This window comes from Ictidomys tridecemlineatus, chromosome 7 (genome assembly GCF_052094955.1).
Source record: "Ictidomys tridecemlineatus isolate mIctTri1 chromosome 7, mIctTri1.hap1, whole genome shotgun sequence".
Lineage (NCBI taxonomy): Eukaryota > Metazoa > Chordata > Mammalia > Rodentia > Sciuridae > Ictidomys > Ictidomys tridecemlineatus.
The window spans coordinates 160,573,804-160,594,536 of NC_135483.1; the positions used below are offsets into that span (position 1 = coordinate 160,573,804).

General features: G+C 33.9%; 1 protein-coding gene and 1 non-coding gene across 2 annotated transcripts in view; both read right to left on the minus strand.

The window, feature by feature from the left end:
• The window catches only part of Dnah7 (dynein axonemal heavy chain 7), a 293,210-nt gene that overhangs the window by 37,435 nt on the left and 235,042 nt on the right, over positions 1 to 20,733 (minus strand). Inside the window, exons 50-57 of the mRNA XM_040294623.2 lie at positions 20,514 to 20,647; positions 19,500 to 19,835; positions 13,753 to 13,879; positions 12,619 to 12,813; positions 11,016 to 11,108; positions 3,984 to 4,160; positions 1,786 to 1,947; positions 52 to 252 (exon numbers count right to left, since the gene is read on the minus strand). Coding sequence (XP_040150557.2) covers positions 52 to 252; positions 1,786 to 1,947; positions 3,984 to 4,160; positions 11,016 to 11,108; positions 12,619 to 12,813; positions 13,753 to 13,879; positions 19,500 to 19,835; positions 20,514 to 20,647 — 1,425 coding nt within the window. The remainder of the gene's footprint in view (positions 1 to 51; positions 253 to 1,785; positions 1,948 to 3,983; positions 4,161 to 11,015; positions 11,109 to 12,618; positions 12,814 to 13,752; positions 13,880 to 19,499; positions 19,836 to 20,513; positions 20,648 to 20,733) is intronic.
• On the minus strand, positions 8,994 to 9,121 carry LOC144365731 (small nucleolar RNA SNORA63). Its single transcript, XR_013424515.1, has one exon. It is a non-coding gene; the product is annotated as a small nucleolar RNA SNORA63 (small nucleolar RNA).

Genomic DNA, 20,733 nt, shown 5'->3' on the forward strand with positions numbered 1-20,733 from the left:
CCACTCAAATTGCTTTACAGGCCGAGGTAACAAGACTTAGCCATTACTAACAGGCTTTTTGCAGCTGCCAAAGAACTCAGGGTCAGAGATCGGGTCCATGAGGTATGATCGAATGATATTAGCCCGTAAACCTTTCGGTGCTTCATTGGTCATTTTCACTCCATTCTGCAGTACTGACACAGGGAAAGTCGGAGATGGGTAACTTGTCAACCAAATTCGGAAATCAGGATGTGTTGATTCTGGGCTTAACTCCTGTAAGAAAATAAATCCGATATAAATGAGTAAATAAAATCCAAAGAAGAATCTCAAGATTATCTGTGCAAGGGATGGGCTGGGAGGAGGAGGAAGCACTTCTATAAAATAAGAAATGTAACAATCACAGTTTTTAGCAAAAGCCTTAAAATCTATTGCTGCCTCTAAACCAATATACTTCATTGAGAAAGCCCAGAGTGTTGTGAGTCTCCTTGAGAAAGTTAACTCAAGAGAACTAAACAGCTTATAACATTGATATATACTTCAGAGTTGGTAAAAATAGAGACTAGGACATTCCCAAGTTCTCATATCTGAACTGATATTGCTGAAACATTTACAGAAACAATTCTCTGTCCAGAGCTAGATTAAGACTCATCCCTTCTTGCTGTAGCCAGATTGGAAGAGTAAGTAATACACTGAGATAAGCCAATATTTAGCTAAGCAAAGATTTTTTTAAAAAAGTATTTTAAAGAGTAAGATGAACTAAAGTATCAAAACTTACCACTATTAGTTCTATTTGGTTAAGGGGCCAAGGACTGAACACTAGAGGGTAATAGAAGTCTCAGAACTGTTCTATAGGGCCTGGGAAAAAAATTATCAAGGACCCTTTTCATTCTTTCTGTCCAATCTCACTCCAATTGTCCATGTCAGTGGTGTCTGCATCTCTTGAAAATTCAAATCTTTATCAGTAACAAAGTTTTTGAGCACTCACAGTGAAGGAGAGGGGTGGTTTAGGAAGGATATAAAGTGTCTATGTTCTTTAATAACAAGAATTGTGGGCAAAAGCACCATTTTGTTTTGGTTTTTCCCTACTGGCTACCCTAGGTATAATGACTTAAGCAATATGATTAATGGGACATTAAGCCAAGTTCACCATCCCTTGGGCACTTTTTCCATTTTACATGACTATGTGATGGGTATTTATATTATAATTCGACAGGTCATGAGATTGGCACATGAGAAATCACAGGAGAAAAGGCACAAATATAAAACCCCCACTATAAGGCCTCAAGTATGAGGACATATTGGCAAGGTAAACACATAATATAAAGAAGAGTTTTTCATGTAGATATAATATCTATCACAATGGTCTATGTTTTTGAGAAAGAATGCCGTTCAACAAAAGTGAAAGAGGTTCATATGACAGAAGCAGATAAGTCAAGATGAGAAGTAGGCGGACACCAAACTTACAAAAGTCAGATCATGAATGGTCTTCTAAGTCATTCTGAGGTTTGACCTTTATCCTCCATGCAATGGGAAGCCACTTAAAGGTTTCAAGCAGGGAAGCAATATTCAATCACTAATCCAATACAAATTTATTTATTGTCTCCTATGGACCAGGCCTGACTGTGTGCCGTCCTCTGTTCCTTCAGAGAGAATCCTCACTGTGAGCCCATCACTCCTGGAATCTAGCCATGCCACCTACCTGCCACCCTCCACACTGAAGGACAGGAAGGAGTTACTTGAATGGTATGTGTATCACTAGTTAGATTGAAGGAATATAACCCAATAAATATAAACCTGCATTTTTACCTCACAGACTTTCTCAAGGGTTGGCATCCAAGAGGTGGCAAGGTGACAATTCTGAAGAACAACCCACGTTCCTTCCTTGACAGCTTTTTCTAACATCTTCATAGCAATGGGCCCTTGGCCTTGACCAAGAGATAAAGAGCTAAGTTTTGAACCTCCATACCCCTATATAAAAGAGTAGTAGAGATGTTATTTAACATCACAGTTTTAGAAGAATCAATATTGTTATTAACATTAACTCTACTTCAGTTTAATTATGTAGCATCTCTCACAGGTTCAAATGTATACAGCCCTAAAACACTCAAGTAAGCACTTACATAAAATAGAAGTCAATTCACATAGGAAACAAGCATGGTAATAAGCAGAAAATTCTTTTGGGTCTTTGGTTGTTAATATAAAAGATAGAAAAAATTAAGACTTTTAATATAAGGAGGAGATGAAAGGAATCATCTCTCTTGTAACAACTCCTAAAGTTCAAAGCTGAGAAGAAAACTATGAATAGACCGATGAATGGATGAATGTGTCTTATTTCCTTCAGATCTTTTTTGTGTCTGCTGAAAAAAAAATACGAAGAAAGTAAAAAAATTAACCACTAATTTCCACACGAAATTTTCTTTAAAAAATTCCATGGAAGTGTTTTCTGGAATTAAGTTCTCCTCTATTCTGATTCATCTGTGGCTTCTGGATTTCTAACATTCCACTATAGTTACCAGCACACTGTCTCTCAGGAAGAGGCCTTGGATGATGATAGCAGGATCTTGGGCCCTTTCTAAGTGCTCAAGACTAACTGTCACTCCATAATACTGCTCCTGGAAGAAGTGGAGATAGAAGTGAAGACAAGCATGGAGCAGGACCTATACCAGGGCCAGAAGATAATCGTGTGGTCTAATGTGAAAGTGATACAAACAGGAACTAAAAGAGCTCAAGGGTCACCTGCATCATGTTGATCTGGAGATGTGAGTCCCTCATGAGACTGATACTTTATACCACCCTCCACTGTTTCCACTAGAGTGAAACCACAGTTTTTGCTCTTCTTGGATTTTCAACTATTTGGTACACTCAAATCAATTCTGTACACTCAAATAAGAATGGCTTTATATGTTACAGATTAAATCATATAATAAATTAGAGATTAGATCATGTCACTTTGTAACTTAAAACCCTACCACATCTTCCCATATTATTCAAAATTCTTACTGTAGCATAAAAAGACTGTGAATGTTCTGTTCCTTCACAGATGTCATAACTCATCTCCTCCAATCATGACAGCCATGTCCTAACATTTCTTTAACAAAGTTCAGTTAGACAGTGAATAGTCTAAGATATAAGTATTACATTATGCAAAATAAAATGAATTATGAAAGAATAAATTGACCTAGTAGAAAGCATTTAATCTATAAGCCATCTATAAGTGGTCTTTGAAAAGCTACTCAACCTCTCTATACTTCATTATCCTTCTCTGTGAAATCGAGTACCACCACTTACCACATAGGATTCTTTAAAAATTAAAAGGAAAAAAAGACACATGTTTAATGAGTCAACAGTAGATATTACACACTTAAAGTAGCAGCATTATTTTATATATCTCAGCAGTATTACCAAAAAAAGTTATTCTGATTATACCAAAATAGGAAAAAAAAACAACAACAACTCAGAAATGCCCAACTTCCTGTTCATTGTTATTTTCTGGTTCTAGCCTGTATGACAAAAGAACACTTTTAGTGAACTCATTTGAATTATTTTTAAAGTCTAAAAAAGTAGGTAATAGGACTAATTTGGCAAAGTGACTATAGTGAACAATTGTTCTGAAAAGTCAGCAAAGGTCTTCTTTAGAGACTGGAGAAAGGCAGGCTCAATGAAGGTTCACGCTGGGGACACTGTCCAGATTTGAGCTTATTAAGTCAACTCAAGCTCATGAACTGTGCAACTGATGTCACAGAGTTCCCAGCCTATCCAAAAGAAAGGCAAATGCCTCTCAAATCTGAATATTGGCTTTACAATTTTGGTAAGGAGCTATTTTTAGTGCCAGTGTTGTCATTTAAGTATCATTGTCTTGGGATCCTGTCAACCTCCAGAACCCCCAAGTCTTTCAAGGGCTGAGTGACAATTCTTGCCTTTTCCTCCTGCCAGAGGATTTCAATGGTAAGGAAATATTGCTTTAAAAATATTAACATCAGATAGCCTCATCTATTGTGAGATACCTGGTCATCAGCAAATTTTAGAAGGGCAGCCATTGGATCTGCTCCAGGAGAGAGCACGAAAATCAGTGGGGCACAACAGTTACTATCTCCAAATGCCTTGGATAAATCAAAGGGGGGTGGCTCAATGAATGCACGTCCCAATCTGTTGGTTATAAATTCTTGCACCATTGGAATAACCTACAAAGATACAAGAATATATTTTAAAGAATAGTCAAAATTGTACTAAAATATTAAAAAGTTCAGATTTGAAGGAGAATCTAGATGTTTTAATTAGGTATTTCTCACTCTGCTTCCGGCCCAGTACTGTGGATTGAACGCAGGGCCTTGCACATGCTAGGAAAGCAACATACCACTGATTTACATTCCTAGGCCTTTTAAAATCTATTTTTGAGAGATGGTCTTGCAAAATTGCTCAGGCTGGCCTTGGGATGGTCCTGCCTCAGCCTCCCAAGTAGCTGGTATTAAAGCCATGTGCCTCGTGGCATGGCTATGTAGGCATTCTTTAATGGTGGAGAGTTAAAGCTGCCACTGTGTACATAAATGTGTTTTAGATAGAAAAAAGTTATCAATCAATGAATTAAATAACAGATAGTGAGTGGTGAATGACACCAAATTCAAAGGCATTTTTTTCCTTTTAATGAATATTCAAGAGTTGATAGGTAAAGAAGAAAAGGAACCTAAATTCTAAAGTTTTAAAACAATGATTATGTTCCAAAGCCCAAACTCAACAGTGGAAAGTTTCATGTAAGTTATACAGTTTCCCACACCATCAAGGATGGATTGATAGGGGCTGGGGATGTAGCTCAGTGCTAGATGGCTTGCCTAGCATGCACAAGGCCCTGGGTTCCAACTCCCGTATCAAACCCTCCCACCAAAAAAAAAAAAAAAAGATTAATATAGTTGGGGAAGGAAAATAAGGAAGAGGAAGAAGGAGGGAAAAAGAAGAAGGGGGAGGGGAGGGGAAGAAGAAGGGACTTTTTATGGGAGTTCCATGAAATGGAAACAAGCCATATACCACCCCCCCCCCCGCCCTGGCCCCCCCAAAACAGACAAAACTCTACTGTGTAGCGTTTCTAATAGCATGCCTGATAATTTTCTGGGAACCTGTGTGGTCCTTTCCAGGTACTGGTGCAGGAGTGGAATTGTGTTAACAGTGCAGTTCATTTCTTTATTCTGATAAGGAGTCTGCACCTGGCATCTTCATTGATGGTACTAGCTAATCAAGACCCAGGTGTGACTGGAACAAGTGATACAGGTAGGTTTACAAAAACAGTATCCCTGTATCTACTTTAACAAATTATATAAAACTTCTCCCTCCAACTATATAAACTCTTCCTTCAAACATCCTTTGTTCACACTCGCTCTTTCTTCATATTGCTGGTTCCCCCATTAAGAAGCACAATAAAACTCCCTTGAACTGTGTTCAACATCAATTTGCTTTGTCAGCAAAAAGCAAAAGTAGTTGAATATGGGGAAAGAAAAGCATAATAAAAAGGAAGCACAGATTGCCAGAAGTGAGAAGAGAAAATTTAGTGACACACCATATTTTTCCTGACATTATTCTCACCTACATTTTATTTGTAGATGTATTTGTGATTTTCATTTTTAAAAATAGGTAAAAACAAATATCAATGGATCTTTCTCCAAGAAAATAAAATATTTAAGTTTTAAGCTGGGTAAATTAATAACATTCTTTAAATTTCTACCACACTTAGTAAAGGAATCAAAACATTTGTTTAATTGTAGGAAGACATAGACATGAGAGACAATGGACAATGTCTCCTGCTTGACTTTATAAGAGCTATAGGCATGTCCTTGAAGAGCATAGTTGAGAAAGAGTCTTGCATTTGTTAACACAGCCCTTGATCCACTGAAAGAGTTTTCAGGCCTTCCTTACTCTGTTAAATACTGAATTTTTTTCCTTTGCATAAAATACAACTCAGCTGAATTAACAATTCCATGTTAAAATATTGAAATACTGTAGACTTCTTTAAAACTGCTACATCCATTTTCTGGTATTACAAATTGATTGATTCCTTTTCAAAGAATGTTGTCAGCACTACTTAAAAGTTTAAAATAAAAATCCTAGTAGATAAGAGACTATTAAAGTAAACAAACCTCAGAAGAACAAGGATTATCTCAGGAAAAGGAGTAATGGAAGATATTTTTTGAAGGGCCAGAATCACTCCAAATGAATACTGGCTCATATCCAAGGATGGAATTCTGTGAACACACAACACTCCCAAGTTGGGTTAGCAATTAAACTAACTGCAATTTTTTTTTTTTCAACTTGGAGAAAACTGCAGGAGCAAGTGGCCAAGTAACTTAAAAAGATAGCCTCCTCTGGAAAAATTTATAAGTATCTTCAAACTCAGGTTGCATGTCTTTTGAAACATCTATTTTATTTTAGGTTTCTAAGTAAAAATTAGTGATTTTCACATTGCCTTTAAAAAGTCAGTCCCTGTGTTTGCATGTGTTTGTGCTACGTATGTGATTGATGTCGGAAGCTGAGAACTATGAGAGAAATATCCCAAATTTAAATTAGACTTTTCAATTTGTCCCAATATTTTCCTAGATTCCCTCAAGTATGGAAAAGGTATGGAGAGTGAAAACATATTTATAAATGCTGAGAAAGCAAGGACTTACTTAACAAGATGTATTGTTCATGCAAAATCGGTATCTTTTGAATGAACAAATGAATAAAAAAATCAAGATGCTTACTTTTATAAGGGTAAGGGTTCTAGTTACAGAATTTCTAAACAAAAAAACAATAATAAATTCATTTATACATAATGTTTTATTTCTAGATAAAGTTTGTTCATGTTTCAGATATTTTGAATTATCACAGATGCCAAACTATTGCAGGAATATTAAAATTATCCTAATTGCCTGGCCAGGCTTTGTCCTTGTCTTTCTCTTTATTATTTTTTTTTCTCCTATATCTGGTCTTTTCTCATAGATTAAAAAATAGGATAAATACTAACAAAAGGAAGCAAAACACTGATCTTATAACCTCTTCTTCCCACAGCTAACTTCCTTAAGTTTTACAAACACAGTGAAAAGCATGCAAGTTTTAAGTGTGTGATTGTACTTGTCACAGGTCTGGGATACAAAGAGTCCTGCTATTGGGAAATTCAAGCTGGCATTAGTCACTGTGCATAGGCAAGCATAGGTGACATGATGAAGTGCTTCTTCTGTCTGTCAGCTCTCGAGAATCAAGTAAGGGATACTCACCTGAAAGCCAGTAGAGACAAATTGCACTGTTGCACTTATAATGTTAAAAATGAACAAAATTTACTTTCTACCAAGACTTAACTGTTAGTTCCCAAGGCCAATAAAGCACTGCTAGCTATTCAGTTTGCAAGGTAATAGAACTGGGTCTCATGCAATCTGATTATGCCATCATTAGATTGGTATAATGAAATCTGTCAGTAACAAAAATTACAGACTAATTTAGGCAACCATCTTCCCAAAGGCAGAAATGAGGTTTTTGATCTTCTATGTGTGCTTTTTCTGTGTGTTGCAAATTCCTACAGGATTTATCTGGGGTCAGAGAAACATATTAACTTATATTTGACAAGTTTCTTATTGAAAGCTGATTAATTTGCTTTTTGTTTACAGTCCAGGAAGACAGAACTATGGCTAGAAGCTTGTCATTTTGTAAATGAGCTCAAAACATTTCACATGTCAGTATTTATCCACTTGATATGTTTCTTTTGTCATTAAACACTATAAACTGTTTAATTTTAAAGGAAAGTGCAAGACCACTTCATTTTTCCTACTGGTGATTTAGTGAGAATCATTCATGTTTTCGCAAACTTGAGAATTAGAGAGCTTGGCATTTGTGGCTTCTCACTACTGAGTTGGGTTGAGTTGAGGAGAGAGAGATGGAAAGGAGACCCACTCCAAAAGAGTATACTGACAAAGTCTACTGTAAGCCAGAGATCAATCAATTGCCAATTTGCCTGGTGGGCATATCTATTATCTTTTGACTTAAGAGACAGCAAAGCAACATAATCTATAGACTACCAGCTTAAATATTAGCCTCTACACCATTACTCCTTTCCCTGATATAATACCATTTTGTGTGGGAAACTATCCCTTTAAAAGGCTTATAGCCAAATATCATTTTATATTATATAGATTCCAAAATCATCACTTCACCACTAGAAATTGGAGCACATGTTAACACTAAGCATAAAGGGTTTGAAGTTGCTGGATAATATAATGGCATTCTAACAATTATGTTTATATTAAGGACATGAGTGCAATGGTATACAATTAATTATGTCACTTAAGATAGACTGAGTGTAGCTGTAGTTGTTTAGTTGTAGTTGTTTCCTAGTTGAAGTGGTTTAACACAACAGAAGCTTGTTTCTCGGCCCTGCAGACATCTGGGTTTGTAGGAACTACCTCTTTGTCAGTTGGCTCAGCCATCAAGCCTGCTTTTACACATCAACACATCATTCTACAATTTTGATGGCAGAGAGAGTGCACTGAAGATTCTCACACGGAAGTCACATGCTTCTGCCCTAACACTTGTGTTCATATTTCATTGGCCAATATTGAAGTCTATGGCCACAATCCCTGAACTCAAGTGGGCACTGAGGGAGAAGAGAACTGAGCTAGAAACACTGGTAAGTAGCATAAGTCTACATGCTCAGCCACCTATCCAAGGATAAGGGGAAAGGTCTATGGGAGATTTTTTAATACATACAAAAAATGTTATAAGACAGGATGCTGAAGTATTGGGTGGAACAGCTGACAGAAGTTATAAAAACAAGTTTGATCTCCACTGATTTAAAAGCAAACAAACAAACAGCATACAGACCAAAAAAAAAAAAAATACCCCAAACAACAACAAAACCTCAACTCAAATTCCCTCTGATATACTTTGAGAAGAGACTGAATATGGAAGGTAATACTTGTTCTCCTTGCTAGCTCAATATATTTTCAGATTAAACTGTCAAGTTTTTTTTTTTTTTTTGTTTTGTTTTTTATTTTATGAACATGTATGAGACCAAGCGTCCCTGGCTACTATAGGGGTATAGCAGACAGGTATAGGTAAGAAACAACTTTATTTTGAGCAGGGGGAACGACAACACAGCACTTAAACTGTCAAGTTTTTAAAAATGTAAAACTGGGGAAGAGATATTTGTAGATGAAACTGACAACAGGAAGTGGCTCATTAATCACTTTTTGGGGGGTGGGGCACTAGGGACTGAACTCAGGGGCACCTGGCCACTGAATCACATCCCCAGCCCTATTCTGTATTTTATTTAGAGACAGGGGTTGCTTAGCACTTCGCCATTGCTGAGGCTGGCTCTGAACTAGCAATCCTCTTGTCTCAGCCTCCTAAACTGCTGGGATTATAGATGTGCGCTATAGCGCCTGGCTTCATTAATCACTTTTAATCAAACAACATAAATCATGAAATGAAGCCTGTTTTTCAAATATTGAGGAGGAAAGGTCAATGGTACATATTAAGCCATTTTGGTGTAATAGTCTTTAGGTTGGAAAACAAAGTAAAAAGCTGAAAATGTTAATAAAAGGTAAATTATAGGGGAAAATCATGTTAAGCAGGTTTGAAGCATTCAATTTTTCTCCCATATTTAATACTTAAAGTGAGGTATTAAAGTGAAGCTTACCACTAAAGTTTTAGTGCAAATTATTTTTTAAAAAAGGTAAGGCTATCAAGGGATAAGATATTTCACTGGGTTCAAAATGAACATCAAATTCTGGGATTGTTTCCTTCCACCTCCTAAGAGCAGGACAGCATTTTGACTTTCATGGGCCCTAGACACTTTGTAGGCTCCATCCTCCATTAAAAAAAAAATTGAAAATTATATTTTACAGATTTTTTGTATAAAGACAAATTTAATACACATTGGAGAAAATATTCTGTTTTAAAATAAATTTTATTCATGGATCACCTAAAAGTATCATGGGCCCACTGAACTGAATGGATACTTGGGCCCTGGCTAAGAACAGATTGCCAACCCATGTAAGAACAAGGTGTGTTCACTGAGCAGACTGTGGCTCCAAGAGGAAAAAACATCTCTATGCCATGCTATCACTGAGGTATATAAAAACAATTTTTAAACTATAGTATTTTTATCATTTATGTTCTGTTTTGTTATTGTAGTTAGAATGGAGGAAATACCTGATATTTCCTAATTCAAGTTATAAATACAGTAAGTTTTGAAATAATTATGTAAAGCTTTTGTAGAGTATCAATGGACAATTAGGATATGTTCTAAAAAATTTCCCAATGTATCTGTAGTTTATATTTTTCAGAGTATACTAGTATCTTACTCTGTGATATGGTCAATATATTAAGGTGAATATATTTTATATAGACTATAATACAAAGAAGGCTATAGATGAGTATCCTATACAAATCCATTTCCTGATTTTTTGGTTATATAGTTTATGATTTAAAGAAATTAAAAGTAACATTATTGATATTTTCCTTTGTCATCAACAATGATGAATATCTTAAAAATAATATTTGACTTGCTTTCTAAAGGCTGACTATATATATAGTCATTACATATATGTATATACGTATATATACGTATATACATATATAGTATATATATGTATGTGTGTGTGTGTGTGTGTGTGTGTGTGTGTGTGTGTATGTAGAGAGAGAGACAGAGTAATTCAAGGCATCTAAAAAAAAACTAGTATAGTAACTTGATGTTAATGCCATTGACTAATTTCCCCAAAGTAATAAAATAAAATGAGTAAAAATGAGACTATAACATGTAAACAGAGAAGATTATGAGGTATGGGAAACATGAGATATAAAAAAGAGTCATGAAATAAATAAAACTAAAAAATATAAGCTAATTAGTCACTTAGCATGATTTTAGTAAAAACTTTTTGAAAAATGGCTACATCAAAAGGAAGTGGAATATTTTTCAGACTCCCCCTCCTCCATGATTACTAAAGGAAATACACATTTGGCTGGACTGTGCAGAGAGGAGAGGCAGGAATCACAGAGCTTCTTTCTAAGACCAGGTTTACCTTATCTGGCCTCAAGCATCGGATGATCAGCATCCTTTGAAACTCATTTGCTTTTTCTTCCCACTCTTCAGGGAAAACCTCATGTTGTGGTTCCTGTAAGTTCAATGCATATATAATTTAATGTTCAAGATTTTGTATAAAAAGCAGGTATTTTGACATAAATCAATTTTTAGAGAATATATATAATGAATAAGTGAAAACATGCTTGTGTGAATTTCATTATTTTATTAAAGTTGGGGCAAAGTTATGAAATAAATAATAAGAAAATTAAAAACATCCTGAAGGACTCGAAACAAGGACACAAACTAAATAGATTAATGTCAACATGTGTGTGTGTGGTGCTTTTTTTTTTTGAGGGAGTACAGAACTCAGGGGCACTTGACCCCTGAGCCACATCCTCAGCTCTATTTTGTATTTTTATTTAGAAGCAGCCCTATTTTCACTGAGCTGCTGAGGCTGGCTTTGAACTCACAATCCTCCTGCCTCTCCAGCCACTGGAATTAGAGGCGGGCGCCACTACACCTGGCAATGTGTGTTTCTGAAACTTCAGGATAGGCTATGTGGTTTCTCAAATCATCAATCTCTATGCTTCAGACAGTTAATAAAATTTTAACTTAGAAAAGAGTATTAGCAAAAACACTTGTTTCTAGGAAACACTTACTATTACCAAGGAGAAATCCAAACTAGATCCATTACAAATATGTAAAGTCATGTGTAGATACACTCTCACTATCATTCATAATAGGCAACAGATAAAATAAATACAATTAAAAAAAATTTCCACCTATCTTTCTCTTCTCCACCAACTTTCCCCAGAGCTCTTGCCATAGTATATAAAAAGGAAAACAAATAGTCAAAAGAATAGAAACCAAGGAATAGAAAAAATTAACTGGGAATTAGAAAATACTAGTCCATGTACTTGAGGAAAAGCAACAATTTCTATATATCTCAGAAAGGAAACTGTTTTATGGGCATGTGACAAGTGTAATAATAGGCTCTAATTAGCAAGATAAGGTCTTAGGAAATATTTTTAAACTAGTAGCTCTCCCTTTTCCTCAAATGACAAAAAGTATTTATTAGCTTGTGTTCTGCCTTCAGAATATATAATCAAAGAGCTATTTGTGTGTGGGGTGGGAAGTGGCTTTTTTTTTTTTTTTTTTTGAAATGGTTGTCTTGCTATGCTGCCCTGACTAATCTCAAACTCATGGGCTCAAATGATCCCCCACCCAGCGTCCTGAGTAACTGAGACTACAGGTGTGTGCCACCACAGCTAGCATGTTTGATAAAATTTCAGTTTATCTGCCCTTATGATCGTCAAAATCTAATTTGATAATGAATAAGAACTTGGAATGGAAGTTCAACCAAAATATTTTAAGACCATGCAGCGGCTACATTTCCATACATTTCTGAGACTAAATGGAAGTTTAATAAAACCATTGACTTAGAAAGGTGAGGATGATATAAATCAAAGCTTGTATTTTAATATCTAACCAGTTGTTTAAAGCTGATTTAAATCTTGCTTTTATGCAAAGATAAGATACACTATTTAACATTATTTTCTCCATTTAAAAACTGTGAAATAAACAAGAGGGTTAAAACATACCAAACTATCATATACTCTTTTCCAGCCATCCTTTAAGCGCATAAACTCTTTCCGAATTGCTTTGAAAGAAGGCAAGTCATCTAATCGACATATCTCATCCCAGGACTTTTGAGGGAGCCATGTACAAGGGTTGGCATGAGGGTTATCCAGTCCAATGCCACCAGTTAGCAGAAATCTCCACTCAGTTTTATTGATCTTTAGAAAACAAAGCACCATGAATGAATTAATCATTAATCAGTTTACATTTTAAAAGAGCTGAATATTTATTTGTAAGTTTCATATATAGTCCCAATGAAATTCTGAAGCTTAACACAGCTCATTATTTAGCCAAAAGAAAACAAAATATCAATTATAAACAGTTTTCAAAATAGTTTCATTTTAAATAGCTACTTTTCAATTGCTTTTTCCAGAAATAATTTAAATATGGAAATTTGAATATATTCTATTTTAATATATGTACTTTCAAATGATTGCTTAAGAGTTCTATTGGTCTATACATTGTAGAAAGGTAGAAAACTATCCATCTGCCATATTTTCAATTATTTTACACAAAATATACAAAACTTTGGCAAGAAATGCAAAGAACAAAATCATTACTCTTTGAGAATTTAATCAATATATTACCATAGAAAATCAATAAATCTTGAACATATATTTGTATAAAGTAGTGACTTTATACTTCTTTTCCATTTTAAAAGGTGCTTCCTATATTTTAAATGAATAGATTTAAAGGATAACAAAAATTTATGTAAGATACTATTTAAGCTCAAATGGTTAGATTTGAATAACTTGCACATGATTTTAAAAATATTACCATGTACTCTATAACTTGGTAAAAATACATAAACATATGTAGTAAATTTATATGCATTGTTATCTAGGATTCTAATAGAAACAGACTTATTTTAAACTAAAACGAAAATTTAAGTGATAGTAACATAATGAACTGTGTTTAATTTGTATTTTACCTGTGTGAATAAACTGCCTTGTTGTAATGCCTTGCTTTAAATAAAAATTAGCATCATTTAAACCTACCTATAATCTTTTCATACATATTCCCATACAAATTAGTAAATTAATAAATCCGTGTTAATATTATGGTGTTGTTGTTCTTAGGACTAAAGCAGTACTGACCATACGATCATGGATCTGTAGATTCACAGTGAGACAAAAGGAGAAGAGCAGCTTATCCTTTTCAAAGAGGGACCGGCAGACATTAACATACAGTGAGTAAGTGAAGTGATCCCTGAGAATCTGTAGCCTGAGGAGTCCATGGAAAAGTGAATAAATAAAAATACGTTACACTTTAAAAAAAAAAAAAACTCTCTTAAAAAAACCCATTATAAACCATTTAGATGTATGTTCTTTTAATAAACTTTCTGGTCAATTACTCCCAAGCAATCAAGTGTCTTCAGCAAGTGCACCAATTTGAGAATCACACAGTGTAGAAACACCTCAGTAGAATTGCATTTTACTGCCAACTGTTTTTTTTTTTTTTTTAATTTCATCTTCCTTTTGGGAAAAAGCCAGTGCATGGTATATTAATCTATTATATTAAAAGGTTTGTAGGCTATTTTTAACTACAAACCATTTCTGGGGGTAAAATATGACCTTGATAATGCAGATACTTTGAAATATTTTATAATAAATGTTAAATGAGCACAATTAAATTAATAATTTCTTTGTTAAATAATTAACAGCAGGTTTGCTATTATTTATGTATTCTGTTCATAAGTCCATAAAATTATTATTCTGTTATTTATGATACTCTGTTAATAAATCCATAAAATCTAGAGAAATCACAATTTGATTATGCTTTTTTATTAGCCATAGAGACAAAACATGGATATGAATAATTACAATATTTCCAAACTGATGGCTACTGTGTGATCTGTACCTGTAATAATTCTTAAAAATCAATATGACATTTTATGAATTTTAATTTAATTGTCAAAGGAAATAAATTATTGAAATCAGTCAAATTTTAAAAATATTTTTATTACATAAGTATAAAATTATAATAGGAAAGAATAGTTAGCTAAAATATTTGTTAGCTAAAATATTTAGCTAAATATTTAAAATAGCTAAAATATTTATAAGGAGCTGATGACTAATATAAATAAGAACCTAAATTTTCTAAGCAGATCAATTATTTGAAGGAAAAATCAACATAGTTTGATTATGATTAAGCAAAATTATACTGGTATTTCTTAAAGTGTTTACAAAATTATTACTGCTAAGACCAGAATTTAGCTATTTTCAGACTGATACCCTATTCTGTTACTCACTCTCGTTGTATTTTCTTTTTTATTTTTTCTTACCTATTTCCTTATTTATTTTATCACCTGCCAGCATTCCCATAAAACAATGACAACAAATTAATAAAACAAATTATGCACCTATATTATTTCTAGCTGAGAATTCTGAAAAAGGGTTTGGTGGAGAAGGCCTTGAAAATAGTTGTGGTAATACAGTTGAATTCTATTCCTGTTCCCATTGTTATGCTAATAGGCCTTTTCATAAATGGCATTTAATTTGTCTCACCTGGAACAGTATAATTAGTACAGGTGACTCAGGTTTGGTCTTTCTAGAATAAAAGAAAAATCTCTGCACTCTAAGACGAATTTCCTCTTGTAAACCGGAAGATCAAAGGAAAATTATAAAGGTCAATCATATTAGAATTTCAAGCTTAATCCTCCTAGTGACAAAGTGCAGATTAAAATATGATATTTTAATAACCTATTCCTTTGGGAAAATATTAAAAATATTCATTCAGTGCTGGGAGTGACACAGTGATATCATTCATGTTGTATATTTGAATAACTTTCCAGTAAAGAAATTCATATTTTCTGGAAAAAATTAAATTTCTTTGTCCTAATTTTAGGATTTTAGCCTAAAGAAAATAATAATGTAGATGTTAATATTTACTGCAGCATTATATATAATACAAAAGCTAGGGACTATCTATAAGTCTTAAAGAAATTGTGGAACATTCCTAAAATGGTATATTGTACAGCTACTAAAAATGCTTCAAAAAACTATTTAATAACATGGAAAAATTATCTTGAGAAGTGGAAGGAAAAGAAAAAAACTGTGTACTCTGTGTGTGTGTGTGTGTGTGTGTGTGTGTGTGTGTGTGTGTATACATAGAGAGAGAGATCTCAGTTTGGCCCCTAATAACAAAACTTTGTTGTTGTTTCTGTGGTTTTTTTCCTTGCTAATTATTTATTCTGATACATAAATTCTAATATACTAAATTTTAAAAAAAGCCAGATAATTCAAATTACTTATGGAAATTTCACATTATCTTCCATAATAGTCATAACATATTATTGATGTCATACTTAAATAACCAATACGAATAATTACCACTAGAAAACAAATAAAATGAAATAAATTTATATATCTTTGGGCTAATATTAAGATTCTAAAACAAACTTATAGGCTAGTATTAATGGACACATTCTCTCTGGGCTTTTGGTATAGCTACGATCCAATAAATGGCTACAGTCCAGCTATTATCCAATGTTTATCAATGATTGGCAGACAAACATATCATTCCTATAAAAACTCATTCTCTTTTATCTTTGATCTGGCAGCTGGAGTCTTAATTGGAAACTTTTATTTTACAGAACAGAGAAAGGATGGGGATTAACAGGACTGTCTAAAGAGTCTCTCTTGGTGTGGCTGCTTTAGAATACTGTTCTGCACTATTGACTCAAAGGAAATACACCCAAGTTCTTTGATCATAGGTTCCATGCCAGGATATGTACCTACCAGAAATGCGAACACACCTGCACCAAACCCACAGAGGAGAAGGCTCAGGGCAACAAAGCTCAAAACAGCCTTAAACTAGAAGTACATGTCCTCAAAAGAAGAATGGATAAATACTCTGGGATAGAATTTTAGGACAAACAAAAATTTAAAATAACAGGCCTAATTCTCTTGTTGAAAATGAGATTCCTCTTCCCTCCTTTGCCATAGAGCACCTTCAATTGTAATTATTTTCTCCTATCTTTGAAAAATGTATATAATGTTTTTAGAAAGCCTTTGTCTGCCTTATTTCTTTGAAATGTAAATATGCATGCGGGGGAAGGGCAGGAGCCCAACATTAGTGGGCATCTTGCTCCAAATTGCAAAATTACCTCCAATCCTATAGATACAAAAAGTTTGTTTTGCCTCTAGATAAAGCTAATTTGCTATCACAGATGGTCACCTCAATTAGCAAGAAGAGTTAGGATGAACTAAGTGTGACATTATGAGTTGTATCTGCTTGGCTAGCAATAAAGGGGGTAAAATTTCTTTCTGTCTTCATAATCTCTCTGCAGTTTGCCTGTAACATGCATCACATTCTGGTTTAACGCTTATTCAGCAATAAAACTGTTTTCTTTGTTTACTACCTTTGTGGAGAGAATTTCTGCCTGGGTCAAGAGAAGATTTAGATTTTAATTACATTTCCCCCAACAAGTCACACAACGGAGAACTAGTTAACAATGAAAGAGGACAAAACACTGCACTACATACAACAATATGCATAAATTTCACAAACATAATATTGAGTGCAAAATGACAGACACAGAAGAGCACACACAGCAAGCCCATTTTATATGAACTTCTAAAGCAGGCAAACCTAATTCACAGAGCTGAAGTTGGGACAGTGGTAATCTTGGGGGAGGGAAGTCTGTGTCTAGAAGTGGATCAGAGAGGAATTCTTGGGCTGTTGATAACGTTCAGTGTCTGGAGCTGGGTGCTGGTTTTACAGGTGTGCTCACTTTTGAAAATTCATTGGGTAAATACTTTTGATTTCCGAACATTTCCACAGATACATTAATACTTCAGTAAAGGTTTTAAAATATAATTTCTTTATTAGTACTTGGTTCCAGAATTATCCTTTACATTTTCTAGAGTCGTGCATGTGATTTTTATTATTTCTGAATTAAAGGATCTAAATTACATAATTCAAGGAGTTTGACTGCAAAAGAAAATGCCATCTATGTTTTCTAGATTTTATCGAAATCTCCTATTTGGGTAAAAGGAGTTGGCTTTCTTTAACTCTTAAAGGACTCTACCACAGTTATAAAGAAAAAGATGCCATATCTTGGATGAGCTTTACTTTGATAAAGCAAGAAATAAATAAAGGAACAAGAGCTATTTTAAAAGTACAGACTTGATCAGGAGTGGTGGCATATGCCTATAATTCCAATAACTGAGGAGGCTGAGGCAGGAGGATGGCAAGTTTGAGGCCAGCCTCAGTAACTTAGCAAAGCCCTAAGCAACTTAACAAAATCTTGTCTCAAAAACTAAAAAGGGCTGGGGATGCAGCTCAGTGGTTAAACATTCCTGGATTCAATCCCAGTAAACCACCCCCACTCCTCAAAAAAATAAAAAATAAAAAAATTAAAGCACAAACTTGTTCTAATTTTAAATCTTATATAAAAACATTTCTTTAAATGATAAACCAACAAAATTTTCTTCTCTATTCTCCTATAAATAGTAAGGGTTTATACTAGTTAGAGTATAACATTCTGATGGTTATTATTTTAAGCCAGGTTGAAATTAAGAATCCCAATGAAAGGCAGAACATCATTTACCAAATGGCTACCATGTATACTATACTGTAGTAAGGACTGGGAAGTTTTTAAATCCAGTGGAATCTACTATGCAAACCAAACATGCATGTTTAATTAAATAACTTATAATGCAAACAGCCTGAAACTTTTAAAAGAAAGATCACCTAAAAGTTTTTTTCTTTATTACAGTAATCCTTGCTAAACTTGAATATTTCAAGAACTGGAAGAAATAGAGAATTAACCTAAACATTTTCAGGTATCATTATGTTAAAATGAACTTGAAACTACTATCATGCATTTATTCCTGAGAAATAACTCCCTTTTTCTCTTTTTTTTGTCATGAATTTTTTTGACAAGTCCAATGTGTCAGCTAAATACCTTTATTAGTTTAATATTCAAACTTGAAAAGTAATGAATGATACCGGCAAAACAGTTGCTCAGTCTGAGCACTCAAAATTTCAGACCTCTACCATGATAAATAAAAGGAATTCTATTCAGATTTAAATCAGATTAGCACTTATGATTTAAAAAAAATGATATTTATTCAACTATTCAATTGAGTTTCCCTGTGTGTGTGAACCACAAAGAAACCAACTACCAAGGTTCATAATGATCAAGAGCAAAAGTTGTAATTATTATTATTTTTACTCAAAAAATAATTTCATGTTGAGCCCTATTTAAAACATGTCTTAATGCCAAACTAAAAATTATCTCATTGATAACAAATCAAATGAATTTTGCTCTATCATACATTTATTACTAAGTAAGGTCTTAATTGCTCTACTTTGATAGTCACTGTAACTAACAGTATTATAATATTTTTATTATTATGTAAAATAAAGTATATTAATACGTAAAAGAAGCTCTGAAAAAAGAGAAGCTCTAATTATCACAAATAATCATACTAAAATTTAGAATTTTTACCTTGATCCCTGGCAAATTACATATGTATGAATTAAAATGTGAAATGCGACTTTTGGAAGGTAAGCTCGAAGGGAGTAGGAATCACACATTTTGGGGGATATTAACCACTCTTCTCATGCCTTTAGTCATTGAGATATTTTGCAAATGATAAATAGAGGTAAATATTTCTATTTCTATAGCTGTATTATAAACCCATATCTCTGTAAAAAAATTTCTTGACAAAATAAATTTGGACACATGTGTTCAATTTCTAATTCTCAAATTAATATCTCAGTGGTTAACTGAGTTCATTTTAGGCACGAGTCCTGCACCATTCTGAAACAACAATGAAAATCATAAATTACTAACCTTCATACCTTGTTATTAATTATTATTTCTTTTACATACCTTTTTGCCAAGATTTCTGATTTCTCTGAATTTTCAATAGACAGGATGAAGAGGTTAATAAACCAGGTCAGTGAATATTGGTACATGGGCTCAATGTTGGCTAGATCAGCAATAGAAAAAAATAGGATGGAGGAATGGATGGCGATGGGACGGTAGCCCATGCGGGTGGCATCAATCTTCTTCTCTGTCTCTTCAGCTACTTCCTGCTTTTGAGAAATCTCATTAGCCAAAGCCTTGGAGGAAGATAATATCTTAATAGCAGTTTCATCTTCTAATATATTGCCTTCTGAAGATGAAAGAACTTCTAAAATCTTGTCTTCTATTTCTTTTAACTGCCTGGAATAAAGCACAATTTTCTCAAAAGAAAAAGAAATCATCCAGAAACACTTCACATATATGTTCTTTTAAAAGACACAAAGAGCTTGTAACCTAAAGAAAGGTATCACTTTGTGACAAATATCTGTAATGGAGATGTTATATAATTAACGTTTTATCTTGCAAAATGTCACAATGATGAGCCTTTCTGCTCCAGTACCCTCTCTAATGGTCATTTATATGGTACCTAGAGAGACATACGGCTAGCCAATCTACTCCACCATTAAGAATCTCAGCTCAGAGTGAACAGAAAGTATCACTTCATTTATTTTCTGAAATTTTTCATGACTTACAGAGCTTTACCCTTTCTACCTATGATATACATATGAGCAGAAAGTGGGATACAACGTACGCATTCATACAGTGCTCCAGTGTAACATGCTCATTACACAATGGACACTAACACTTTTGTGCTAAAACTTTGGGGAAGAGGTGAAAATACATTGCCTTGATGTGTGGCAAGCCTTCTAACTCTTCTAGCATCTAAGAACTTGTATGTAAATATATATTTGGCCTTATATCTAAAATTTTCCCATTTGCTATAGCTGATAGTTTAACAAAATAAATCTTTAACATGTATTTTAGTTAATTCTAAATGATCTCAAGAAAAGAATAGTTCTGTTTTATGACAGTTAGAACCTTTTGTTTTCGGCTCCTTGCAATATCAAGGCTTGCTTTTCTTCTTCAAGATCTGGCCTTTCTCGTGCCACCACAATGCCCAGAAGCTGATCCTGCATTCCTTCCGGAGTTATCATGAAGTTTAATAATGTTACCTATGAGTAAAACAGTATAAGTGAAAAATGCATCAGTATTTCTATCGAGAAAGCCTCTGCTTATATGCCTCACGTTTTGACCATAA